The 27,085-nt window shown below is 38.6% G+C and overlaps 1 protein-coding gene across 1 annotated transcript in view; it reads left to right on the top strand.

The window, feature by feature from the left end:
* The first annotated feature begins 11,529 nt into the window (after window positions 1–11,529).
* The window catches only part of ASZ1 (ankyrin repeat, SAM and basic leucine zipper domain containing 1), a 79,269-nt gene continuing 63,713 nt past the window's right edge, over window positions 11,530–27,085 (top strand). Inside the window, exons 1-4 of the mRNA XM_003407233.4 lie at window positions 11,530–11,670; window positions 12,160–12,259; window positions 14,009–14,131; window positions 16,176–16,287. Coding sequence (XP_003407281.2) covers window positions 11,566–11,670; window positions 12,160–12,259; window positions 14,009–14,131; window positions 16,176–16,287 — 440 coding nt within the window. The 5' untranslated portion in view covers window positions 11,530–11,565. The remainder of the gene's footprint in view (window positions 11,671–12,159; window positions 12,260–14,008; window positions 14,132–16,175; window positions 16,288–27,085) is intronic.

The following is a 27,085-nucleotide window of genomic DNA, read 5'->3' on the forward strand; positions in this document are numbered from 1 at the left end:
CTTTAGCTACTCGATGTTCAAGAGCAAGCTTCAGAGTCTCTTCTGACGTCTATTTTGGTCTTTTCTTTCTTTGCTGTCTTTTTAATGACAGCAGTGGTTAATGGGTTGCTTTCGTTATGTATGATGTCCTTGATGTCATTCCACAACATGTCTGATCTTCAGTCATTAGTGTTCAATGTGTCACAACTATTCTTGAGACGGTCTCTAAATTCAGGTGGAATATACTCAAGGTCATACTTTGGCTTTCATGGACTTGTTCTAATCTTCCTCAACTTCAACTTGCATATGAGCAATTAATGGTCTATTCTGCAGTCAGGCCCTTGCCTTGTTCTAACTGATGGTATTGAGTTTTTCTATCATCTGTTTCTACAGATGTAGTTGATTTGATTTTTGGGTATTCCATCTGGTGAAGTCCACATGTGTAGTCACCATTTATGTTGTTTGAAAAAAGTTATTTGCAATGATGATGTCATTGGTCTTGCAAAATTCTAACATGTGATCTCCGGCATCGTTTCTATCACCAAGGCAAAATTTCCAACTACTGATCCTTCTTTGTTCCCAACTTTCACATTCTGACCACCAGTAATTATCAGTGCATCCTAATTATATATTCAATCAATTTCAGACTGAAGAAGTTGATAAAAATCTTCAATTTCTTCATCTTTGGCCTTAGTGGTTGGTATGCAAATTTGAATAACAGTCATGAGTATTAACTGGTCTTCCTTGTACCGTCTTCCTTGTAGGAGTATGGATATTATCCTATCACTGAAAGCTTTGTACTTCAGGACAGATACTGAAATGTTCTTTTTGAGGATGAATGCAATGCCATTCCTTTTCAATTCATCACTCCCAGCATAGTAGACCATACAATTTTCAGATTCAAAATGGCTGATACTGGTTCTTTTCAGCTCACCAATGCCTAGGATATTGATGTTTGTGCGTTCCATTTCATTTCAAGAATAGCCTGGCTCTGTGTTAATCTGGTGGAAACTTTGGTGGTGTAGTGGTTATATGCTACAGCTGCTAACCAAAAAGTCAGCAGTTCAAATCCACCAGACGCTCCTTGAAAACTCTATGGGGCAGTTAGGGTCACTGTGAGTTGGAATCGACTCGATGGCAATGGGTTTGGTTTTGGGGGGTATTTTAATCTGGGTTTTGGTCCATATCTTTTTGACACAATCTTGAGCTACTATTCACAGTTATCCCATGAAATAACTACATCTACCTCAGTCTTTCTCTCACAGGACTCATAAGGAAATCACAGGTATGAAAACATGTATAAAGATACTTAGAATTATTTGAAAGAGTAACTTTATAAATTTAAGTTGTTAACCATGTTGTTTATTACCATATTTTTACACAAATAATGCATGTCTTATATGTTTTTTTTGCCAACCATGCAACCCCCTTCACTATTTTTGTAAGCAATCCATGCTGCATTTTATATGTGTGAGCCCATTATTTGTGAAAATACGGTATTATTCATTTAATAGGCGTGCATAAGAGCAATAGCAAACTAATTTAATTGTTTCATTAGGTAATTATCTATAATAAATAATGTATCATACATGAGAACATTAGAAAATTATGTGAAAAATCACTCACACAAGAAAGCGTAATGTCACATCTGTCTATGGCTTTATTTCCAGAAAATAGTGGAGTGGCTAAGAAAAGGGTGAACTTCGGAGGTAGTACACCTGAATTGACTCCTAGTTCTACCACTGGTCAAATTTCTTAATTTCTCTGTGTCTTAGTTCCTCATTTGCAAAATGATGATAAATAATAGTACCAACAGGACTTTTTCAAGTTATTAAAGGTAATATCCCCTATGGTACTATAGAAAATAAGCAGGAATTATAAAAATGTGATAACATTTATTACATTTAAAACAAGTTCCCTACGAAATGCAGCATAATCATCCCAGAATGGTAAAATGAACTGTATTAGCTAATCATTACTAATGTTTGACTTAAAGCTTGGAAGTTTAAAAAAAAAAAATCCAGGAACCGGGGAGAGCTTACATTTGAGTCATATTTATTTCTCGGATGCACCTGGTTTCTTGCCCTCTTTTTTTACTGCTCTCCTGTCATCAGTGAACCAAGCAGAACACTGCAGTCATTAAAGCAGTGGGTAGGTGGCTTTCTGATCCACTCAAGGAAGTCACTCTGGGGGAATTCTCACATTTCTTCAGATAAAACCAAACTACTGATCTCTTATCTAGCTAGGAATTAAGCTTGTGATTTACTTGTACCTGAGTCATGGTTTACTCTGAGTGTGGTTTACTAGTCAGATGACAAAATCTACCTAACGGTGTGGTAGCGAAACACCTGGAAGAAACAAGTATTCTAGGAAGGAAGCGCTTTTGTGGACATTCTACATTCCAAGTTATATCTGAAGCTGACTTGATCTGATGCCATCGAGTCAATTCCAACTCATAGAGATTCTATAGGACAGAGTAGAACTCCCTCCTAGGGTTTCAAAGGAGAGCCTGGTAGATTTGAACTTCTGACCTTTTGGTTAGGAGCCATACCCCTTAACCACTGTGCCATCATACCTGAGGCTAAAATTCCAAATTAATGCCTTGACTGGGCAATGCAACCTCCGAGTCTCTAGGGAAAGATCTTTTCTTGTCTCTCCCAGGCATCCCTTGGTTTGTGGATGCATCTTTCCTTGGCCATCTTCCCCTCTAGTCTGTTCTCACACCATTCAGATGTGATTAGGACCCACCCTACTCCAGTATGATCTCATGTTAATTAAATTGACAACATCTTCAAAGACCCTATTTCCAAACAAGGTCATGCTGTTCATAGGTACCAGGGGTTAGGACCAGAGGCTTAGTGAGGGTAATGTTCCAGGTCAGCTTGGTGAGTCCACAGAGACACAAAAGAAGTGAAGGAGAAAGAAGAAGCTTTATTTGGTTGGCCAAGCAAAGGAGCACACAGGAACTTGCCTAGTCAGGATCGCCCCCAGAACGATAGCCCAAGGGGTTTATATGAGTGAAGTAAATCAGGTCTGGGGTCTTTAGGAATGCCTCAAGGTGGGGCCAGCTCGCTGACTGGTCTGGCCCAAAAAGATGTTTCCGTGCAGTCTGGCCTTTCTGTACGTGCTTAGCCTGAAAAGGGTCGGGGGGGAGGGTGGGCTCTCAAACTGGATGTTAGGCTTCGACCCCTCGCAAGCTTTCGCCCAATCTTGGGCCACTAACGATTGGCTCTGTCCAGTGGGAGAAGAGTTCCGGGGTCACCCAGAGGACAGGGGGTCAATGGTTCTGTGCATGTCAGGCAGGCCAGATCTAGTTCTGGCCAGTTTCAGCTGGTCCTGCCACCCCAGTCTCTTGTTTTCCTCAGCTTATCCAGAAACAGGAAGCACACCTAAATAAGGAGACAGCTTAAAGACAGGGAGTTAGTTCCTATATCACAGAAGTTGGCAGGCACAGCCCTTTGCCTATTCAAGATGGTGAGTAGACTGCTGGTCTCAGTAAGAAGTGTCCAGGGGCAAGCTCTAAATTGCAGCCCCCACCCCGTTCCAGCACCCAGGGGCAATCTCTAAATTGCATGCCCCCTCCAAATTCCAGATGAATACATGTTAATAGCAGCTTCTGTCAGCAGAAACACCTTCCCCTCCTCTTCAGGTGCCTTTCACATTTGTGGTTCCTCAGACAATCATGCCGCACCTTGTCTGATGCCTCCTTGGACTTGTGCCTGGGAGCAAGTGCTCCCCTCTACCACCCTCTCACTATGCCTCTGGTTAGGACTTCAAAATATTTGGGGGTTGGGAGAGGCACAATTCAGTCCATAACAGGTAGTAATGACCAAAATCATGGACTTCAGAGGCACCTGCTTTCTTTGTTTGAATTCCAGCCCTGCTGCTCACTGACTTTGAACAAGTGACTTTATTACTCTGTTCCTCAGTTTCCCCTTATGCAAAATTAGCATAGTGGGTTGCCATGAGTCAGAGCTGACTTGATAACAACCGTGTTTTGGTTATTTACCTCCATAAGGCTTTGTGGGTATTAAGTACTATGTGAGTATTAAATATTAAAACCCTTAGAACAGTGACTGGCATATAGGTGACACTGTAAGATGAATTCATTATTGATTGCTATTGTTGCTGTTACCACTACTGTCATTATTGTTACCTTGTACTACAATTCAGTGCCAGATTTTTGAGGTATGAAATGGAGTTTTGATTCTCCCAGAATCCAAATTTCTGGATTTTAAAAGAATTAAAAATTTTAAAGGAATTATCTATGTGCAGTTTCAACTGAAACTTCAGAGGTCACACTAGGAGCTATGTTTTAGGGTAAACCAGTAATTATTTTAATTGTTCTTCAAGACAATGCTATATGGAATTCAAGACCACAACTTGTTTTATTAATTCTATCCCCAGCCCCTTTTCCAAGGAAATGTATAATTACAGGAAGTCCCCAACTTATCACGTATTCAAGTTACGACAAACCACACTTAATAGTGTGAGTTTCTTTTGTCCATCTTATCATTAGTAATACGTACTACATACAGTGTGGCAGTAGGTAATTTGCTGATGTTATCATTCTCATGCCAACCCCCAAAGTCAAATAAAGATTGGATTCATAAAGATGCTGATAATAAAAGACAATAATAATGAAAACTAAAAAAAAAATAAAAGTGAGGTATTTGACTATGTCAGAACCAACTCATGGTGGAGTCCTCAGAACAGAAACCTGTCATAAGTCAGGGACCACCAAAACCAAAAACCACACCTATTGCCATTGAGTAGATTCCAACTCATAGAGACCTTATAGGACAGAGTAGAACTGCCCCATGGGGTTTCCAAGGAGTAGCTGGTGGATTCCAACTTCCAATCTATTTGATTAGCAGCCATAGCTCTTAAACACTGCACCACCTTTGTTAGTGATAGGATGGGCTATTGAAACTTTTGGAAGTTCTTTCTTCTTTGCAACATTTTTTACTCCCTAGGGTACTCACCTGCTAACCAAAAGGTCAGTGATTCAAACCCACCAACAGCTCCATGGGAGAAAAGACCTGACAATCTGCTCCCCTAAAGATCACAGCCTAGGAAACCCTATGTGGAAGTTCAACTCTGTCATATAAAGTGGCTATAAGTCAGAATGAACTTGATGGCACACAACTACACAAAGGACAATAGTTGAAACGTTACCCTGATTTGCAAATCGTATACTGAATAAACTTCAATCAATTCCTAGTACCAGCTTAGTATGATTTTTGGTTTAACAGAGGCATTGATCTCCCCTAGTTCTCCTGCTTGTTTGATCACTATTTCTCAGGCTCCTTTGTTGTCCTTTTTGTAGATGGCTCCCTAAATGAATAGCTGGTCCCTAAGTGTTCCTGGTGTTCTGATCTCCTCAGCCTATCCCTTCTCCCTTGGCAATTTCATCACTTTAACATGTTCATTGCTACCTCTCAGGAAGATAATTTCTAAAGCTTAACCAATAGCCCGGGCCTCAGGAAGCTTCAGATCATATGTGTACAAGGATGTTCCTCAGGCATTTCAGATTCTACAGTCATGCATCACTTACCGTCCAAGATGATTCTGTGAAATAGAACATTATGTGATTTGGATGTTGCAACAACACCATATATATTATAGGTTACTAGCAGTCGTTGGGTTACGAGTGTCCAACTTATGTACAACACATAGTTATGAACCAACCCCCGTAAAGCCTATTATATTAAAAATTTGAGGTACATACAATGGTTCGTAATAGTAAATGGGCATTGCTTTGCAATGCACATCAAACATTATTATTATTATTATTAGTGTTACTATGTTAAAGATCTCCACGCTTCTGTTAGTTTGTCATACTGTGGTAGCTTGTGTGTTGCTGTGATGTCGGAAGCTATCCCACCGTATTTCAAACACCGGCAGGGTTACCCATGGTGGACAGGTTTCAGCAGAGCATCCAGACTAAGGCAGGCTAGGAAGAAGGACCTGGTGGTCTACTTCTGAAAAAACTGGTCAATGAAAACCTCATGAACAGCAGCTGAACATTGTCTAATATAGTGCAGGAAGATGAGTAGCCCAGGTTGGAAGACACTCAAAATAAGACTGGGGAAGAGTTGTCTCCTCAAAAGAGAGTTGACCTTAATGATGTGGGTGGAGTCAAGCTTTTGGGACCTTCATTTGCTGATGTGGCATGACTCAAACTGAGAAGAAACAGCTGCAAACATCCATTAATCATAGGAATGTGGAATGTACAAAGTATGAAACTAGTAAAATTGAAAAATGTGAAAAATGAAGTGGAATGCATGAAGATCAATATCCTAGTCAATAGTGAGCTAAAATGGACTGGTATTGGCCATTTGAATGGGACAATTGTATGGTCTACTATACTGGGAATGACAAATTGAAGAGGAATGGCATAGCATTCATCATCCAAAAGAACATTTCAAGGTCTATCTGAAGTACAACACTGTCAGAGATAGGATAATATCCATACATCTACAAGGAAGAACAGTTAATAAGACTGTTATTCAAATTTACACATCAACCACTAAGGCCAAAGATGAAGAAACTGAAAATTTTTACTAGCCTTTGCAGCCTGAAAGAGATCAAACATGCAATCAAGATGCATTGATAATTACTGGTGATTGGAATTCAAAAGTTGAAAACAAAGAAGAAGGATTGGTATTGGAAAATATGGCTTTGGTGATAGAAACAATGCCAGAGATTGGATGATAGAATTTTGTAAGCCCAACCGCTTCTCCATTGCAAATATCTTTTTTCAACAACATAAATGGCAACTATACACATGGACCTCATGAGCTGGAATACACAGGAATCAAATTGACTACGTCTGTGGACAGAGACAATGGAAAAGCTCGACATCATCAGTCAGAACAAGGCCAGGGGTGAAATGCAGAACAGATCATCAGTTGCTCATATTCAAGTTGAACCTGAAGAAAATTAGAACAAGTCCATGAGAACCAAAGTATGACATTGAGTATATCCCACCTGAATTTAGAGACCATCTCAAAAATAGATTTGATGCATTGAACACTAAAGACCAAAGACCAGATGAGTTGTGGAATGACATCAAGGACATCATACCTGAAGATAAGAGAGGTCATTGAAAAGACAGGAAAGAAAGAAAAGACCAAAATGGACGTGAGAAGAGACTTTGAAACTTGCTTTTGAACATCGAGTAGCTAAAGCAAAAGGAAGAAATGATGAAGTAAAAGAGATGAAAAGAAGATTTCAAAGGGCAGCTTGAGAAAACAAAGCAAAGTATTATAATGACACATGCAAAGAGACCCAGTGCTAGAAAACCAAAAGAGAAGAACATGCTCAGCATTTCTCAGGCTGAAAGAACTGAAGAAAAATTCAAGCCTGGAGTTGCAATATTGAAGTATTCTGTGGGAAAAATATTAAATGACACAGGAAGCATCAAAAGAAGATGGAAGGAATACATGGAGTCACTGTACCAAAAAGAACTGGTCGATGTTCACTAATTTCAGGAGGTAGCATATGATCAAGAACTGATGGTACTGAAGGAAGACGTCCAAGCTATACTGAAGGGATTAGAGAAAAACAAGCCTCCAGGAATGGACAGAATATCAATTGTATGTTTAAACAAATCGATGCAGCACTGGAAGTGCTCACTTGTCTATGCCAAGAAATTTGGAAGATAGTTACCTGGCCGACCAACTGAAAGAGATGCATATTTGTGGTCATTCCAAAGAAAGGTGATCTAACCGAATGTGGAAATTATCAAACAAAATCCTGGTGGCTTACTGGTTAAGTGCTACGGCTGCTAACCAAAGGGTCGGCAGTTCTAATCCACCAGGTGCTCCTTGGAAACTCTATGGGGCAGTTCTACTTTGTCCTATAGGGTCACTATGAGTCAGAATCAACTTGACAGCGTGGGGTTTAGTTTATCGTTAATATCACACACAAGTAAAATATTGCTAAGATCATTCAAGAGTGGTTGCAGAAGTACATTGACAGGGAACTGCCAGAAATTCAAGCCAGATTCAGAAGAGGACACAGAACATGGATATCATTGCTAATGTCAAATGGCTCTTGGCTGAAAGCAGAGAATACCAGAAAGCTGTTTACCTGTGTTTTATTGACTGTGCAAAGGCATTCGACTGTGTGGAGACTAACAAATTATGGATAATATTGCAAAGAATGGAATTCCAGAACACTTAATTGTGCTCATGAGGAACCTGTGCATAGGCCAAGAGGCAGCTGTTCAAATAGAGCAACGGGATGTTGCATGGTTTAAAGTCAGGAAAGGTATACATCAGGATTGTACATTTCACCATATTTATTCAATACATATGCTGAGCAAATCATCCGAGAAGCTGGACTATGTAAGGAAGAATAGGGCATCGGGATTGGAGGAAGACTCAGTAACAATCTGTGATATGCAGATGACACAACCTTGCTTGCTGACAGTGAAGAGGACTTGAAACACTTACTGATGAAAATCAAACACTACAGCTTTCAGTATGGATTATGCCTCAACATAAAGAAAACAAAAATCCTCACAATTGGACCAATAAGCAACATCATGATAAATGGATATAATGAAGTTGTTAAGGATTTCAATTTATTTGGGTCCATAATCAACACCCATGATAGCAACAGTCAAGAAATCAAACAATGCATTGCATTGGGCAAATCTGCTGCAAAAAAAAGACCTGTTTAAAGTGTTAAAAAGCAAAGATGTCACTTTAATGACTAAAGCGCACCTGATCCAAGCCATGATGTTTTCAATCCCCTCATATGCATGCAAAAGCTGGACAGTGAATAAGAAACATAAGCAAAGAATTGATGCCTTTTAATTATGCAGTTGGAGAAGAATATTGAATATATTGTGGACAGCCAGAAGAACAAATAAATGTGTCTTAGAAGAAGTACAGCCGAAATGTTCCTTAGAAGCAAGGGTGGCAAGACTTCATCTCACATACTTTGGACATGTTATCAGGAGGGACCAGCCCCTAGAGAAGGACGTTGTTTTAGCTACCTAGTGCTGCTATAACAGAAACACTACAACATAGAGGTAGGATTCACAACACATAGGAAAATCACATCAGATGACAAAATGGTGAACAATCACACAATACTGGGAATCATGGCCTAGACAAATTGACATATTTTGGGGGGGACACAGTTCAATCCATGACAGACACCATGCTTGGTAAAGTAGAGGGTCAGTGAAAAAAGAGGAAGGCCCTCAATGAGATGGATTGACATAGTAGTTGCAACAATGGGCTCAAGCATCACAATTGTGAGGATGCTGCAGGAATGGGCAGTGTTTTGTTCCATTGTACATAGGGTTGCTATGAGCTGGAACTGACAACAACAACTTGTTAAAGATGTTTTAGTGTATCTGCAAGTGTTTCTTTAATGTTTTTTTTGTGCATAGAGGGGTACACTATGTACTAAGGCGAATGTTTGACTGATGTTAGATACAAACTATATCTTACTGTCCTGATTATGTACCAAGCCAATTTTAAGACAGATTTAGGAGTGGAACTCATTCATAATCTGGGGACTGCCTGTATATATGTACTGTATCATTATATGCCTCTTGGCACAATCACTTTGTATGGTACAAGAGACATGAGATACATGGGTTGCGTGCAGGAAACCGTTGTGTTTGCTATGTTTACTTATGTCTCTTATATCCCAGTCCCTATCTGGATTTCTGAACTCTATTATAACCTCTTGGTACCACAGATGTTTATGTGGTCTGATGTTGCCTAAATGGTTGTTATGTGGTGCATACCTGTATTTGCAGGACAGAACTTATCTCTGTTTCCTCAAAACCTCTTCCTCCATCTGTGTGTTCCTTGTCACATCAACTTTGACTCCTCTTTCCTCGCCATCATTTACAGCAATCACCAAGTCCTACTGATTAGCATTCACAATAAATTTTGAAATGCATCATCTCTCAATTTTTCCTACCACTTCTCTGGGTTACAAATACAGTAACCTTCTAATGGGTCCTGCTACTTCCTAAAAATCACCCTCTGAAATCAATAGTACACATTACACAGCACACAGAGGAATGAAGTACTGATACATGCTCCAACATGATGAACATTGAAAACAGGCCGAATGATACGTGTGGTATGGCTATGTATACATGACGCTGTGGAGCCAATTCCAACTCATAGTGACCCTACAGGACAGAGTAGAACTGCCCCATAGAATTTCCGAGGAGCGCCTGGTGGATTCCAACTGCTGACCTTTTTGTCACCAGCCATAGCACTTAACTACTACACCACCGGGGTTTCTGGTACGGATATAAAAAAAAAAAAAAAAAAAATTTTTTTTTTTTTATATCCCATGTATTATTTAACCATTCATTAATTGATGGACATTTGAGTTGTTTCCACTTTTTGGCTATTATGAGTAATGTTGCTATGAACATTTGTGTACATCTATTACCCATTTTAGCCATTTTATAACTGACTTTGTCCTCTAATTTAAGTCTATACTTCCTGGAAGGAAAGCGTTTTGATGGCCTGTAGTTTCTAAATATAAACCGAGATCTAAGAGTAAGTGGCATTCAAAGCAAGAATTCTTTGTGACATTGTTTTCTCTCGCTCCCATTCTGATCACTAATTTCCTGTCCCCCTTATTGGTTCCAAACCCTGGTGGCGTAGTGGTTAAGTGCTATGGCTGCTAACCAAAGGGTCGGCAGTTTGAATCTGCCAGGCATTCCTTGGAAACTCTATGGGGCAGTTTCTACTTTGTCCTATAGGGTCGCCATGAGTGGGAATCGACTCGACGGTACTCGGTTTGGTATTGGTTTTGTTGGTTCCAGGGGCACTGGTGGCACAGTGGTTAAAGCGCTAAGCTGGTAACTAAAGGTTCGGTGGTTCGAACCCACCAGCCACTCTGCTGGAGAAGGATGTGGCAGTCGGCTTCCGTAAACGATTTACGGCCTTGGAAACCCTATGGGGCAGTTCTACTCTGTCCTATACGGCCACTATGAGTCTGAATTGACTCGGCGGCTTCCAGTGATGGTTTCTTGAACGTATATAGATGGCGCTCTTTACGATGTATTCTGCCCAGTAGCAGTCCCTCTCCAGGGTGAAACATGTTTGATAGAGGACTTAACAGAAAGGCGATAGAGTCTAGTTTTAAACCAAATACTCATAGAGACCCTATAGGACAGAGTAGAACCGCCCCATAGGGTTTCCAAGGAGCGGCTGGTGTATTTGAACTGCAGACCTTTTGGTTAGCAACCAAACTCTTAACAGACATCAAATTCTATTCTGTTCTTACCACAAGTGGCGCATTCCTTGCAGAGAAAAAACTTCGTCAAGCAAATACCCCGAAAGAATAAGCCCCTGAAGGAAGCTGGAAAAGGCAGCCAGTAGGCTGGAATCTCGAGAAGCGCCTGCCCCGCTAGCCACGCCCAGGATTTGGGCGGAGGGTGCGAGGTGACAGCGGCGTACGGCGCACGCGCCTGCGCAGCAGGCACCAAGGCCCCAGCGTTCGCACGTCGCGCCTTCCCGCCCAGCCCTACGTGCCGCCGTGCGCCGACGCTCTGGCGCGGCGCAGTGCGCTGTGGAGAGGCCAGCAGGTATGGCTGCGGCCGTTCAACGCGGATTGCCGGTGGCCGGAGGAGGCGAGAGTAGCGAGAGCGAGGATGACGGCTGGGAGATTGGCTATCTCGACCGGGCATCTCAGGTAGTGCAGGCAGCCTTGACTGGGCCACACCTGGTAGCAACCTGCCTTGGACCTCGAAGGCGAGGCCCATGTGAAAACTCTTACTTCCTCCCCGGTGTTGCCCAAACCTTTTCCCAGGGGAAATAAGGAGCCTTTGGGCCCCAAGCAAACACGCAGAATTTTCCTCACCTTCCCGAAGTGTGTTAGATCAAACGCGCGTTCCCTATGCAAGCACGTTTCCGTCCTGTCCCATTGTTATGGTGGTCGAGGGGAAGTGGAGCTGGCGTTTCCAGGCCTCGCCTGCCCGGAGAGGGAAGGCTTAGGTCTTCCATGGAGCTCTTCCGCGGGGTTTGGACCCCGTCATTCCTCCTTCCTTTAAAGATCATTCTTTACGCACTTGGTATGTTAGCAACAACAACGAAATCACGTACCAAACATTATTGTTTTCTGATGCAGTGCAAATGAAAATACATGTAACAAGAATTGCTTTTAAACTTTCTATTTCTTTAGAAATTAACGAGTCCGTTACCCACTGAAGAAAAGAATGAAATATTTAAGAAAGCATTGACCACAGGAGATATTTCGTTGGTCGAGGAGCTCCTAGATTCTGGTGAGAGATAAAGGACATTAGTTTCAACTGAACGCAGTTTTCTAAGTTCACAAGAGTTCCTTATTTTAATAGGTTTATGTTGTTTTTCTAATGGAAGCATGTATCAGGTGTCCCATATATCTTACTTATTCTTGATTCTGAGCTTTTGTCTGTTTTATTTTCTCCATCTACTCTCAAATTTAGAATGCCACCCTGATTACCTTCCATCAGTTCTGCCACCTCCTTCCAGAAGCCTGTTCTGCCATTCTCCATCAGCTGCATAATTCTTGCTTTTCTCAGCATTTACTTGGTTATGATATTATTATGGAGTGCCTGGGTGGTGCAGACAGTTGACTTAACTGAAAGGTTGACAGTTCCAACCCACCCAGGAGGTGCCTTGTAAGAAAGGCCTGGTGCTATGCTTCAGAAGAGTCACAGTCTTAAAAACCCTATGAAGTGCAGTTCCAGGCTGCAACAAAAGGGGTTGTCCTTAGTTGGAATCCACTGAGCAACTGGTTTTGTTTTTGGTAGTATTATATGTTCTTTAAGGATTGTTTGTTAGCTTTTACTCTGGTAACATGTGAGAAGGATCTATGTGACTTTGGGAACAATGAAACATGAGTTTGTAATTGAAGACTGAAATTTGAATAGGTTCTGAATACCTGGTATGAACATATACAGGAGTGTACATAATGTTGGATGGGGTGGATTAGGCAGACATTTGTTTTAGAAAAACAAGAGAGTTGTCTTGGGAGTAGTGGAAATAGGTACAATGTAGTTTTTGGAGGGTCTTAAAAGATTAGGACCTGGTAAAATTGATGGGCAAACACTGGGTTTTCCAGCCTTTTGAACAGAGCCTACTGGTAAATTGGTATTTAGTCAACCTTTTAAAATTTGTTTTTAATGGAAAAAAAAATTAAAAGTGGCTCACTTTTAAAAGCCACTTTAAGTGTATAGGTATAAGTAGAAAGATACTTTTGTTCCCACTCATAAGTGGTCTCCCAACCTCCTGTGCCACTCTCAACAGTGGTACCTTCATTGTCTTCATAACACAGATATAATAATATCACTCCCTTGATCACACAGTACAGTCTACGTTTCTTAACAGTTTTTATAATCTCACCCTGATCCTTTTAACTTCATGGTTTGCCAGACCCCCATGAATAAGTTTTGCATAGGGAAGGTTTGAACCCACCGGCTGCTCCACAGAAGAAAGATGTGGCAGTTGGCTTCTGTAAAGATTCTGGCCTTGGAAACCCTATGGGGCAGTTTTACTCTGTCCTGTAGGTTCGCTGTGAATGAGGATCAACTTGACGGCAGTGAGTCAGCTAACCTGAAGGTTGGCAGTTCGAACCAATGCAACAATGCCACTGCAGAAGAAAGGCCTGGCTGTCTGTTTCCATAAAGATTATAGCCAAGAAAACCCTGTGGAGCAGTTCTGCTCTGTAACATGGGTTTGCCATGAGTTAAAATTAACTCAGTGGTATTGAGTTTGGATTTTTGGTTTTAGAAGGGATTAGTATTAGGACCTACCGTTTTCCATTATGACCTCCTTTAACTTAACTGATAACAAAAGAAAAACCCTGTTTCCACAAGCATGGTCACATTCACAGGTACAGGGGCTAGGATTTCAACATATTTTGGGGGGGAAAACAATTCAATCCATAACAGTCATTATGCATAATACTTTAAGCATATTATGATGACCCTGATTTTTTTTTTTTTTTTTTTGTGAGGGGCAGGGTTAAGAGCTTGTTTTTGTGTTGACAGGCATCAGTGTAGAGTCCAGCTTTCGATATGGATGGACTCCCCTTATGTATGCTGCTAGCGTTGCCAATGTAGAGCTGGTTCGGGTCCTTTTGGACAGAGGTGCTAATGCAAGCTTTGAGAAGGGTAAGATGTGTGAGGTAACTTAACCGATTATGTGTACTATGGTTTTCTTGATTCCCCAGCAGCTGTTATACAGAGTGAAAAAAATTAAAGCAGTTAAAAAAAATTCTTCCTATTAGTTTTTTGTAAATAACATACTAAATCAAATTAGAAGTCATAGACAAAAAAATCTTTTTTTCTTCAAAGAAGTATATTCCAGCTATATTCTGTTTGTTATTATATACCTTTAAGTTCTGTGTTCAACTACTAGCCTAAAAGGTTGGTGGTTCGAACCCACCCAGAGGTGCCTTGGAACACAGGCCTGGTTATCTGCTTCCAGAAGGTCACAGCCCGGAAAACCCTGTGGAACAGTTCTCCTTGCACACATGGGGTTACCATGAGTTGGAGTCGACTTCAGTGGCAACTAACAACAGTTTCCATGTTAGGGGATTTTGATGATTTTAAAGAAAAAATTCATTGAAAGAAAATATGAAAAAGTTGATAATTTTGTGGAAAGTTACTTGAAAATCAGGTTTTGGAACATTAAGCTCAACTCTAAACTATAATGCCATTTGTACTTGTTTCAAAGACAGTTTGTTAAATCCATATGTTCCTATCTTTGCTTTTAAATAATTTCCACTCAGTAATGCTTTTGAGGAAACCCTGGTGGCGTAGTGGTTAAGTGCTACGGCTGCTAACCAGAGGGTCGGCAGCTCGAATCCACCAGGCGCTCCTTGGAAACTCTATGGGGCAGTTCTATTCTGTCCTGTGGGGTCGCTGTAAGTCGGAATCAACTCAGCGGCAGTGGGTTTGGTTTTTTTTTTTGGTTTAATGCTTTTGAAGAACAAGAGTATGTGTGTAAATCGTGTTCAATTACTGATTACTTATTTTTAATGTTTCCAATAGGCAGTTAATTTATAGTTCATGTGTAGGTTTTATTTTAGGATTAATTTTTGCATTAATTTTGTATCCATATTAGATATTTGTAAAATCATTTCTATTCTGTTTTCTCATTTATCTATTAACATAAATTTCTGCCTTAATGACAGATTCATGTTTAATCTGCTGTAAGTTTTTGTTTTTGTTAGGTCATTCTAAATATAGCCCCTGAAGGCTATACTAAGGAATGAAATTTTTGAAAACATAAGATATTGTGCTCAAAAAATTAACGTTTTTAGTAGTTTTTTTTTTTTTTCCTTGTAATCAGTTGGAGCTCTGGTAGCGCAGTGGTTAAGAGCTCAGCTGCTAACCAGTAGGTCGGCAGTTCACATCCACCAGCTGCTCCTTGTAATCCTATGGGGTAGTTCTACTCTGTACCGTAGGGTTGCTGTGAGTCAGAATTGACTTGATCCTAACAGAGTTTTTGTAATCAGTTACAGTTATAAAACACTTTATATTTTTCACAGCATGTTCACATAAAATCTTTTTGTATCCCATAATAGCCCCTTTAGGTAAGGAGGGGGCAGGTATTAGTTTCATATCTATAAGTTAGGTCTAATGCGATATAAAGACAGCACTGGAGCCACAGTTTATTAGTGGCAGAAGTGGCAGAATCTTTATCTTTTTGCTCCATCAGTATTGAACCATGAATCTAAACCTTGGTTGTTGTGACCTGTTTTGAATTCCCTAGTTCCTATTTCAGAAGTTCTTACGGCATCATGATCTCCACTGATGCCGGAAGAGCTGAGACAAGCATTTTAGGAAACGGTGTGTTCGGAGAGATCAAGTAGGAAAAGCATTGAAAAGAAACCAACTGATGTGGCAGTTAGGTCAGTTTCAGTAGAGTGATTTGGGCATAAACCAGATGTCAGTCAGTTGTGGAATGAGTTTGAAGAAGTGAAGCTAGGGGATACAGATCATTGTTTTCTGAACATGAGCTCAGGAGGCAAATTTAAATCAACCAGTGTTTGAATTCTGGCAGTATACTGCTAAGAGTAAGAGCTTTGGGAATAGACTGTAGAATTTTAAGAGTGCAATAAAGATTTAGAATGTTTCAAATGGTAAAAGAAGCCGATTAGATACACTCCTTGATGTGTGGGTTTTTTCCTCACCTTTCTATTCACTGTAGATAAGCACACTGTTTTGATAACTGCGTGTTCTGCTCGAGGCTCACAGGAACAGATCTTGAAGTGTGTGGAGCTACTGCTTTCAAGAAATGCTGATCCAAATGTTGCTTGTAGGTGAGAACTTTACTGTCCCTTCAAAGTGGTGGAGATACTTTTCTTTGACTATTAGCCAGCTAGGCATTTGGTAGCATGGCACATTCCTTTAAAAAAAAAAAAATGAATAATATGTGTTTACTGACCAAATAGTTGATGAATGGAAAGAGGTCATAAAGGCTGTGGGAAGGAGGACAGTCTTTCACCTTTTGATTTTTACAGGAATGGCATAAAAATTTGGAGTGAGAGGTAAAGGAGGACAAGAAGCTGTCTTATTTCCTATGGTCCATATACTCAGTATGATGATTGAGCTGTAACAGTAGAGCCTCACAGTGTGTGTTCTCTCTGTGTAACATAAAGAGTTTCACACAAATACCAAGAATTCCGAAATAATAAATAGGAGTGTTTGCATCTTCCTAAGACTTCACCAGTTAACTAGATAATACCGTATATGTAATTGTAGCTCAATGGATAGGGGACATGCAGTAAAATGTATCTTAAGTCTATTGAAATGTCAGTAATAATAAAGATGAATCAGATTTTTTCATCACGTTGAGTTTCTTGTCTGGCTCCATCTTCCTATTAAATCTCTCTCTCTGTTCTGTTTAATCTTCAAATTGAAGGAAGTAGCCCATTCAATAGAAATAGGTCTAACATGAGTAGACTTATCATTCATAATTCATTAATTCAAATAATACTGATCCTAAACCCACTGCGATCAAGTCAGTCCCAACTCATAGTGACCGTATAGGACGGGGTAGAACTGCCCCATAGGGTTTCGAAGGCTATAAATCTTTACGGAAGCAGACGGCCACATTGTTCTCCCTTGGAGTGGCTGGTGGGTTTGAACCGCTAACGTTTCTGTTAACAGCTGAGCACTTTAACCGCTGTGGCACCAGAGCTCCTTAATATTGATCCTAGTGCCTGATATCTACAAATAACTATGCTAGTCACCAAGGGTTTTTCTAATTTAGTACTTACGGCACCCGTGAAGTAGCCTTGGAAGGTACTGGACAGCTTTAGATAATTCCCAGATCTTTTTTGAGACACAGAGGTTTTGGTCTAGTGCAGTAGTTCTCAACCAAGGTCTGTTTTGCCTCCCAGGGGATATTTAGCAATGTCTGGAGAGATTTTTTGTGGTTGTCACATCTAGGGGATGCTGTTGACATCTAGTAGATAGAGACCAAGAATTTTGCTAAATACACTACAATGTACAGACAGTCCCCCACAACAAAGACTTATCCATCCCAAGATGTTAGTAGTGCCAAGGTTGAGAAACTCTGATCTAGGTGTGAGAAATGGCAAGACTCATAGAGTAGCTGCTCAGTATTTAACAAATAAAGATAAGAAAGACTTGTAGAAAAACTATCGGTCAATTTTTAACATTAACAAATCAGTTCACAATACTCCTGTCATATCTCATATGATCCCTGTTTAGGTATAACTTTCAGATCTGGTTATTAACTTGGAATTGGAACATACCTTTAGTTGAAGTGAACAGTAATTTCAGTTCTTGGGTTTTTTGTTTTTTTTTTAATTTCTAGAATTTGATTGATTTTTTTTTTTTAATTAGCAATGTTATTTTTTATAGCTTCTCATTCCCTGAAAATATTTTCCGGCTTTAAATTGAAAACTTATTTAATCATAGTAAACATGTAGTGTAGTCTTGTTAGAACAGTTTCAGTATCTGAAATCTTTGTAGGTTTGTTTCTGCTAGCAATATTTCTTGTGGTTTTCACTCATGATTAAGTGCTAATCATTAGATATAAGAACTTATGGGAATAATATGAGGCCTAGGTTGATCCATCAGAGAGACTTTTGTGTATTTCTAACAAGAGTATGATGCACCATCAGTCCAGAACTCTTTTCTTGTGAGTTCAAGGTTGTGGTTCCCTGAATCATCTTGGTGATGTAAAGGCCTCTAAAGCCACAGTTTATTTTCACATTGGGTACCCCTGGATTGACAAATGCCCTCAAGGGTAAAGCAAGTGTGAGTGCTGAGTTTATCTCTCTGGGTTTTTGCCTTTTAGATTTTGTGCAGTAGTTCCCCTTTATGTATCTTCTTAATTCTTTAGTTTTTAAGAAATTTTTTAAAATTTCATGTAACTTTTCAAATGCCTTCACAAGTTTGCTCCAAATTACCTAGCTTGCCATTACCAGAAGTAGAAATCCCTGTCCTCTAAACTTTGAAATTGTTTTTTACTTATATATCTTCCTTTAATACTGCCTACCTTTGTTTTCCATGTAGACTTTTTATATCTTGTTGATCTTTGGAAATAACACTGGCTTATTATTTTGCAAAAAAAAAAAAAAAAAAAATTTTTTTTTTTTATTATTTTGTGGATAGCTTTCAGTATTAGTATGTATTGATTGACCTTGTCCTTTTGCTATTTTTTTATTAGTTTTCTTCTTCTCATTTTACCTCCTGTAGGACTGATGCTGACAACTTGAAAGCCATTTTTAAATTAACTTTTCAGGCCCAAGTCACATCTTACATTTTCCTTGGATCTTGCGACTGACAATACTTAGCACAGTGTGCATATTTGTAGCCAATAAGGGAGTTTAATACCAGTTTGCTTAGTTTGGCTTTAGAATTTGTTTCTGGGCTTGGTCATTTTTTGTTTAGTTTTTTCTAAATGAACTATGTATTGAATGTTTGCTGTATGCCAGACACTGTGTCAGTTGCTCTCAAATATGTTGTCTAATGAATAACCATTACAGTTCAGTGGGAGATAGTATCACGTTACTTTTACAGGTCAGAAAATTGAGACTTGGGTATTTAAGTGCTTTTGAATGTAGCAGAGGTGTGATAAGGACATTTACAACAGTTTAACCTGAGCAGGGTCCACCACTGGGATGCATTCATATTCCCCATTTTGTCTGTATTTAGGATTTTTTTCAACACAGTCCGGATTAGACAGCATGACTTTTGTAATTTCTTTTTAACATGTGTTTGTGTTAAACTGTCTTATATCTTCAGGGTACTTTTCCCCTAAGTTATAATAGGTAGTGAATATTTTGACCTAAAATGTGCACAGACTGCAACGTGAAGTATGCGAACAGAAAAATGTTTTCACTTAATTCAGCTCAATAATGTTTATGTCTGGAAACAAGGTAGCCTGCACTCAATTGAATTGGGGCTTGGCAGTTGCTCATGGTATGGACTTAGAATCTTTATTTTCCTTTGTATGTTTATAATGTAATAAAGAAAATGATAGCGTAAACTAATAAACCCCAAAATAGATTTTTATAGACATGACAGAATTTAAAATTTTCTTAGATTTAGTTCTGAATTTGGAGCTTGTATTTTTATTGTGATAAGTATATTTTCAAATGCATGTACTTTATATTCCATTTTCGGAAATTGTGATCTTTTTTCCTAGTTTGCTAAAACCTTTTCTTGTAGTAAAAAGATACATTTGTTGTTGTTAAATACACAGTTTTTATTTTTGAACACCCCGCAGGATAGAACAGAATTATCCCATAGAATTTTCTAGGCTGTCATCTTTATAGAAGGAGATTGCCAGGTCTTTCCCCTGCAGAGCTGCTCTGTAGGTTTGGACCATCAGCCTTTCAATTAGCCGCCTAGTATTTAACCGTTGCACCAGCAAAACTCCTTTTCTTTACGTTTAGAAGGTAATAAGTCTGGGAAAGGAGCTTGTTATAGTTAGATTGTTTAATCACGAGATAAGGGTTTTGTAAAATGATGTGACATTTTAATTTCAACAAATGTTTTATTACCATTGATAAGACAGCACATATTAACTAATGTTCAAGGCTTTGACGTAACCATTGTGTGATTGTTAACTTTCTGAATGTTACTGCATATTTTAATAAGTAGAAGATACTATGGGAAAATGTTACTTTATTTCTCAGAATATAAATTTAGTTGTAAATGTCAGTGTAGCAGCTTGGTAGATTGAGGTGTTATTTAGGATTACAATACTAACTTGTTTTCTAGTTGTAAATAAATTTGTGATGTATTTTTATTCTAAAAACAAACTGAAGTCACAAAAATATTTAAAGGAAGAATTTTTTTTAAAAACTCATTCAGAAAACATCACTAGAAATCGGCATTTATTTTGTAATATTTCTTCCTGGCCTTTTAAACCTATGAAACAGAATTAATATATTTTTTTCATAAAATATGTATGTAATTAAAGAAGTCAGAGTAAGTAGGAGCCCTCGTGGCATATTGGTTAAGTGTTTGGCTGCTAACCAAAAGGTTGGCAGTTGGAATCTACCAGCTGCTTCTTGGAAATTCTATGGGGCAGTTCTACTCTGTCCAGTAGGGTCACTATGAGTAGGAATCGAGTCAAGGGCAACGGGTTTTTTTTTTTTTTTTCAAAATATATAATAAATCATGAGTATTCCGTGAGTAAAGGAATTCCTTTAATTCCTTGCCTCAGAGATAGCCACATTTAGTAGCTTAATATCTGTCCTTCCAATCTTTTAAGTAAGTTTACATACAAACAAAATATTTACATACATAGTTTTTATTTTTGAACACAAATAAGTTCACATTAGATGTATTGTTCTGTGGCTTGTTCCTTAAAAATTTTGGGGGGATCTTTTCTTGTCAGTACAAAGTAGGTTTATATCAATTTAATAGCTGCACTATAGTCCTTAGCATTAAAGCACTGTAATTTATTGAACCATTGCCATGTTAATAGATATTTAGGTTGTTTTATAGTTTTTACACTTTTGGGTTGTATAATGGTTAAGAATATGGTCTTATGAGCCAGACTGCCAAGGTTCAAATCCCATTATTTTCTAAAATTGAACTGAATTCTCCATCAAATAGACTTCCTTCTCACAACTCTCATTGATTATGTTATAGACTCTGATTGGGTTATAATTGTATACTGTTTCATTATGAAATTAGTTTGATTAATTTGATTTTTGTCTTTTGTTATATTTTAAATTCTATGTATGAAATAAAAGCTCAGTAGCTTATATAAAAGCGTGATTTTTTTTTCTCATTTATCTTTCTAAAGAGAACAAAAACTTTACATACCCTGTGTAATGATTAAAGCCATCCCAGATCACTAAAGAATTGCTATCAAGAGATAAGAATTTTTCTATTCCGGTATGATTAATTTCCTGAAGTATTAACAATTGGTGGCAGAGAACTACCATATTTTTACGCAGATAACAGGCACCTCCTACGTTTGTTTGCCAACCATGCCATCTCCCCACGAGGTATTTTCGTAAGTACCACTGTGCCAATTTTTTTTTTTTTTTAGGTTAGAAAAAAAAACTGGCATAATGTGCTTACAGAAATAACCTTGCAGGGGGGCGGGGAGGGGGCGGCCACGGTTGGCAAACAAACGGGGAAGGTGTGTATTATTTGCACAAAAATATGGTGATAGTATAAGAGTTTATAATTTATTATTTAGAAATTATCTCACTTTAGTGCATTAGTTCCCAACAATGTAATGGTGACCAGAAGTTCCCAAGAAGAATAAAGAAAAAAATTTATTTTCTATGCTTGAGGATATTTTTTCTTTATTTGCTTTTTTTTTAAACATTATTGTGTTTTGTCATTGTGAAATCCTATTATGTTGGTAAAGGAGTCACGATGTTTATTTCTGTTAATTAAGCAAAAAGTGTGTTTTGAGTTACCTAATTAATGGTAAGTCCCTGGGTGGTACAATGGTTAATGCTCTCAGCAGCTGACTGGAAGGTTGGCAGTTTGAATCTACCCAGAGGTGCCTCAGAAGAAAGGTCTGAAAATCTGGTTCTGAAAACTAGCAATTGAAAACCCTGTGGAGCACAGTTCTACTCTGACACACATGGGGTCACTATGAATCAGAATAGGCTTGATGGTAACTAATTTGTGTTTTGTTTTGTTTTTAAATTATGAATAGGTGAGAATTGAAAATGTTTTATTTGTGAAGTATCTTGAAATCAGAATTACATGTCCCAGCTCCTATTGCTTCATAGCGTTTTAACCTTGGTTGAACCTCTGAAACTCTTTGAACTCTTTCGCATCTCTAGAATAAGATGAAGGAACTTGTTTTACCTATTTTACTAGGTTCTTGTGGCAATCAGATGAAATATCATGTAATATCAAATTGTTATAAATTATGTAATAGTATTTTGTAAAACGTGTATAAACATAACAAGTGTTTTTTATTGTCGTTGTTGCTATTAGGTGCCCTTGAATTGTTTCTGACTCATAGCAGCCTGGTCCAGCACCATCCACGTGATTGTTGTTATGCTTGAACCCATCGTTGCAGCCACTGTGTCACTCTGTCTCCTTGAGGGTCTTCGTCTTTTTCATTGACCCTCTGCCTTATAAAACGTGATGTCCCTGGGACCACCCAGGGACTGATCCCTCCTGATAACATGTCCAAAGTTTTTGAGACACAGTCTTGCCATCCTTGCTTCTAAAGAGCATTCTGACTGTACTTGTTCCAAGACAGATTTGTTCCTTCTTCTGGCAGTTCATGGTATATTCAGTATTCTTCGCCAACACCATAATTCAAAGGCATCAGTTCTTTTTTGATCTTCCTCATTCATTGCCCAGCTTTCACATGCATATGAGGAGGGAATTGAAAACACTAAGGCCTACCTTAGTCTTCAAAGTGACATCTTTGCTTTTTAACACTTTAAAGAGGTCTTTTGCAGCAGATTTGCCCAATGCAATGTGTCCTTTGCTACCTTCATTGCTGTGCTGATTGTAAATGCAAATAAAATGAAATTCTTGACAACTTTAGCCTTTTCTCCATTTATCATGTTGTTGCTTATTGGTCCAGTTGTTAGGATTTTTGTTTTCTTTATGTTGATATAATCCATACCGAATATTGTAGTCTTTGATCTTTATCAGTAAGCGCTTCAGGTCCTCTTCATTTTCAGCAAGCAAGGTTGTGTTATCTGCATAACACAGGTTGTTAATGAATCTTCCCCGTTCAACTTCATGTATTCCAGCTTTTTGGATTATTTCCTCAGCATGCAGATTGAATAAGTATGGTGAAAGGATACAACCCTGATGCACACCTCTCCTGACTTCAAAATATGCAGTATCCCCTCCTTTTCTTCGAACAACTGCCTCTTGATCTCTGTATAGGTTCCTCATAAGCTCAGTTAAGTGTTCTGAAATTCCCGTTCTTTGCAATGTTATCCATAATTTGTTATGCCACACAGTCAAATGCCTTTGCATAGTCAGTCAAACACAAAAATAAACATCTTTCTGGTATTCTCTGCTTTCAGCCAAGATCCATCTGACATTAGCAGTGATATCCCTGCTTCCCATGTCCTCTTCTGAATCTGGCATGACTTTCTGACAGTTCCCTGTTGATGTACTGCTGCAACCGCTTGAATGACCTTCAGCAAAAATTTTACTTGCCTGTGATACTAATGGCATTGTTTGATAATTCTCATGTTCTAATGGATCACTTTGCTTTGGAATGAGCATAAATATGGATCTCTTCCATTCAATTGCCCCAGTAGCTGCTTTTCAAATTTCCTGGGTAGACAAGTAAGTACCTCCAGCACTGCATCTGTTTGTTGAAACATCTCAGTTGGTATTCCATCAATTCCTGGAGCCTTGTTTTTCGCCACTGCCTTCAGTGCAGCTTGGACTTCTTCAGTACCATCAGTTCTTGATCATATGCCACCTCCTGAAATGGTTGAACTTTGACCAGTTATTTTTGGCATAGTGACTGTGTATATTCCATCTTCTTTTGATGCTTACTGTGCTGTTTGGTATTTTGCCCACGGAGTCCTACGCTATTGCAATTCAAGGTTTGAGTATTTTCTTCAGTTCTTTCAGCTTGAGAAATGCCAAGCGTGTTCTTCCCTTTTGGTGTTCTAACTCCAGGTCTTTGCGTGTGTCATCATAGCACTTTATTTTGTCTTCTCGAGCCACCTTTGAAATCTTCTGTTCAGCTCTTTTACTTCATCATTTCTTCTGTTCACTCTAGCTACTCGGTGTTCAAGAGCAACTTTCATAGTCTCTTCTGACATCTGTTTTAGTCTTTTTTTTTTGTCTTTTTTAATGACCTCTTATTTCTTCATGCATGATGTCTGTGATGTCATTTCACAACTCATGTGGGCTTCGGTCATTAGTGTTCAGCACATCAAATCTGTTCTTGAGATGGTATCTAAATTCAGGTGGAATATTCTAAAGGTTGTACTTTGGCTCTCGTGGACTTGTTCTAATTTTCTTCAGCTTCCTCTTGAACTTGCATATGAGCAATTGATATAAATTATTGTTACAATCACTGAAAAAGTCACACTTTATTTCTTAGTTATAACTTTTAATACTAATTAGATACCAGGAAACCTATTAATTAGGAATGATAGGTTTTCAAGGAAATAATGAAAATAAGTCATATACCTACAAGACCTATTCATAAGGTGTATATCATGAAAAATAATAGAAAATAGCGTTTATATTATAGTAAATGTGTAACTCCAAATGGATTAATGAAAATTTCACGTTTTTTAAGTAGGCAGCAGTTTGGTTAATAAACAGCCATAAATGTGATCCTAATTACCTATAACAAAATGTGGAAATTATCAAACAGTATCATTAATATCACATGCTAGCAAACTTGTCCTGAAGATAATTCAAAAATGACTACAGCTATGCATCAACAGGAAACTGCCAGAAGTTCAGGCTGTGTTCAGGAGAGGGTGTGGAGTGAGGAATATCATTACCGATGTCACATGCATCTTGGCCGAAAACAGAGAATACCAGAAAGATGTTTGCCTATGTTTTATTGACCAAGAGGGCATTTGACTATGTGGATTGTAACAAATTATGGATAACATAATGAAGAATGTGAATTTAATTGTGCTCATGCAGAACCTATACATGGATCAAGAGACAGTTGTTCGAACACAGCAACGGGATACTGCTTGGTTTAAAATCGGAAAAGATATGCGCCAAGATTGAATCCACTGACACCACTTACTCATCTGTCTTCTGAACAAATAATCTGAGAAGTTGGATTATGTGAAGAACACAGCATCAGGATTGGAGGAAGACTGGTTAACAACCTGTCATACACAGATGATACAACCTTGCTTGCTGAGAATGAAGAAAGACCTGAAGCACTTACTGATGAAGGTAAAAGACTACAGCCTTTAGTATGGATTACACCTCAACATAAAAGAAACAAAAGTCCTTACAACTAGATTGATAGACAATATGATAAATGGAGAAGAAATTGAAATTGTCAGCGATTTCATTCTACTTGAATCGACAGTCGATATCCATGGAAATAGTCAAGTAATCACACAGTGTACTACATTTGGCAAACCTGGAGCAGAAGACCTCTTTAAAATTTTAAAAAACGAAGTTGTCACTTTGATAACTGTGGTGTGACTGACCTAAGCTATGACCTTTCTATCACCTCATAAATGCGTGCAAAACCTGGACAGTCAAAAAGGAAGATAGAAGTGGAATTGATGCATTCAAATTGTGGTATTGGCAGAGACTATCAAAGAGAATGAACAAATCAGTCTTAGAAGAAATTTATCAAGAATACTCCTTAGAAGCAAGGGTGGCAAGTCTTAGGCTCACTTACATTGGACATACCATCAGGAAAGATTAGTCACTAGAAAAGGACATCATGGTTGGTGAAGTAGGTGGTCAGCAAAAATGAGGGAAACCCTCAATAAGATAGGTTGACATAGTAGCCACAACAGTGGACTCTAACATACTAAGGATCATGAAGATGGCACAGGACCAGACAACCTCATGAATCAGCCACTAGCAACAGTAATTCTAAGTTAAACATAGTCCCATTTCTAGTTGAGAGAGGAAAATCTTGTCTCGACTGTAAGGACCACTTGATTTCTTTAACTCCTCTTGAATTTTTTTTTTTTTTGAAACCCTGGTGGCCTAGTGGTTAAGAGCTATGGCTGCTAATGAAAAGGCCGGCAGTTCGAATCCACCAGGTGCTCCCCCCATCAGACTTCCCTTTTATCTCTTTGTCCAGGGATTATATCACTTGACCCTTATTAAACTGGCTAGGGAAATTGAGTTACCATGAATGGCTTAATGAAGTACACGGCCATATAGAAGTGGATTAGTTACTGAAATAAAACTTGTGTTCTTTTGTAAAGGATGAGAGGATATACCTGTTGGGGAAAGAAGGGATTTGAATTTAGGTAAGCAAATGACAGTGCCTGCTGTGTTGTATGTTTTTGATGATAATTTGTATCAGTCAGGATGACTATATCTTGTACTAAACTATTATGCGATAGTAACAAACGATTCCAAAATCTCAGTGGCTTTAAAACAATAAAACTACTACTCACTCAGACTACTTATATATTAAGGGTCTTTTGGGGGCTCTTCCCATGTTGTTCTTACCCTAAAACTCACTGTGAGAGCATTAATAGTGGAGGGAAAGAAAATGGTAAACTGAGTACTGGCTACTGACGCTTCCACCTGGAAGTACCCATGCCATTTCTAGCATTTAATGGCGTATTTAATTGTGGTCACATAGCCACACCTAACTTCAGAGGAGTGAGGAAGTGGAATCCTACTGTGTACCCAGAAGGAAAATCAAAAATATTTGGTGGACAGCTGTAATGGCTGGCCATGTTACCTCAAATGTATTTTCTTCACAGTCCCAATAATAGTATGTTTCCTTTATACTGTACAGTTAAAGCAATAATTAATTTTAAATTTTGAACATAAACTTCTACCAAGAGAAGGTGGTATTTGTTTCTGACTCTTGCATTTCTTTTTATATATAATTCATCCCTAACTTGTTCTTTATGTTTCTTAGATTTATTACAGTTTTGATATTTCCTGTTATAATCCTTCTTTAGGGGCTACTTTAATAGTTTCCTCATT

The sequence above is a fragment of the Loxodonta africana genome, chromosome 8, assembly GCF_030014295.1.
Source record: "Loxodonta africana isolate mLoxAfr1 chromosome 8, mLoxAfr1.hap2, whole genome shotgun sequence".
NCBI lineage: Eukaryota > Metazoa > Chordata > Mammalia > Proboscidea > Elephantidae > Loxodonta > Loxodonta africana.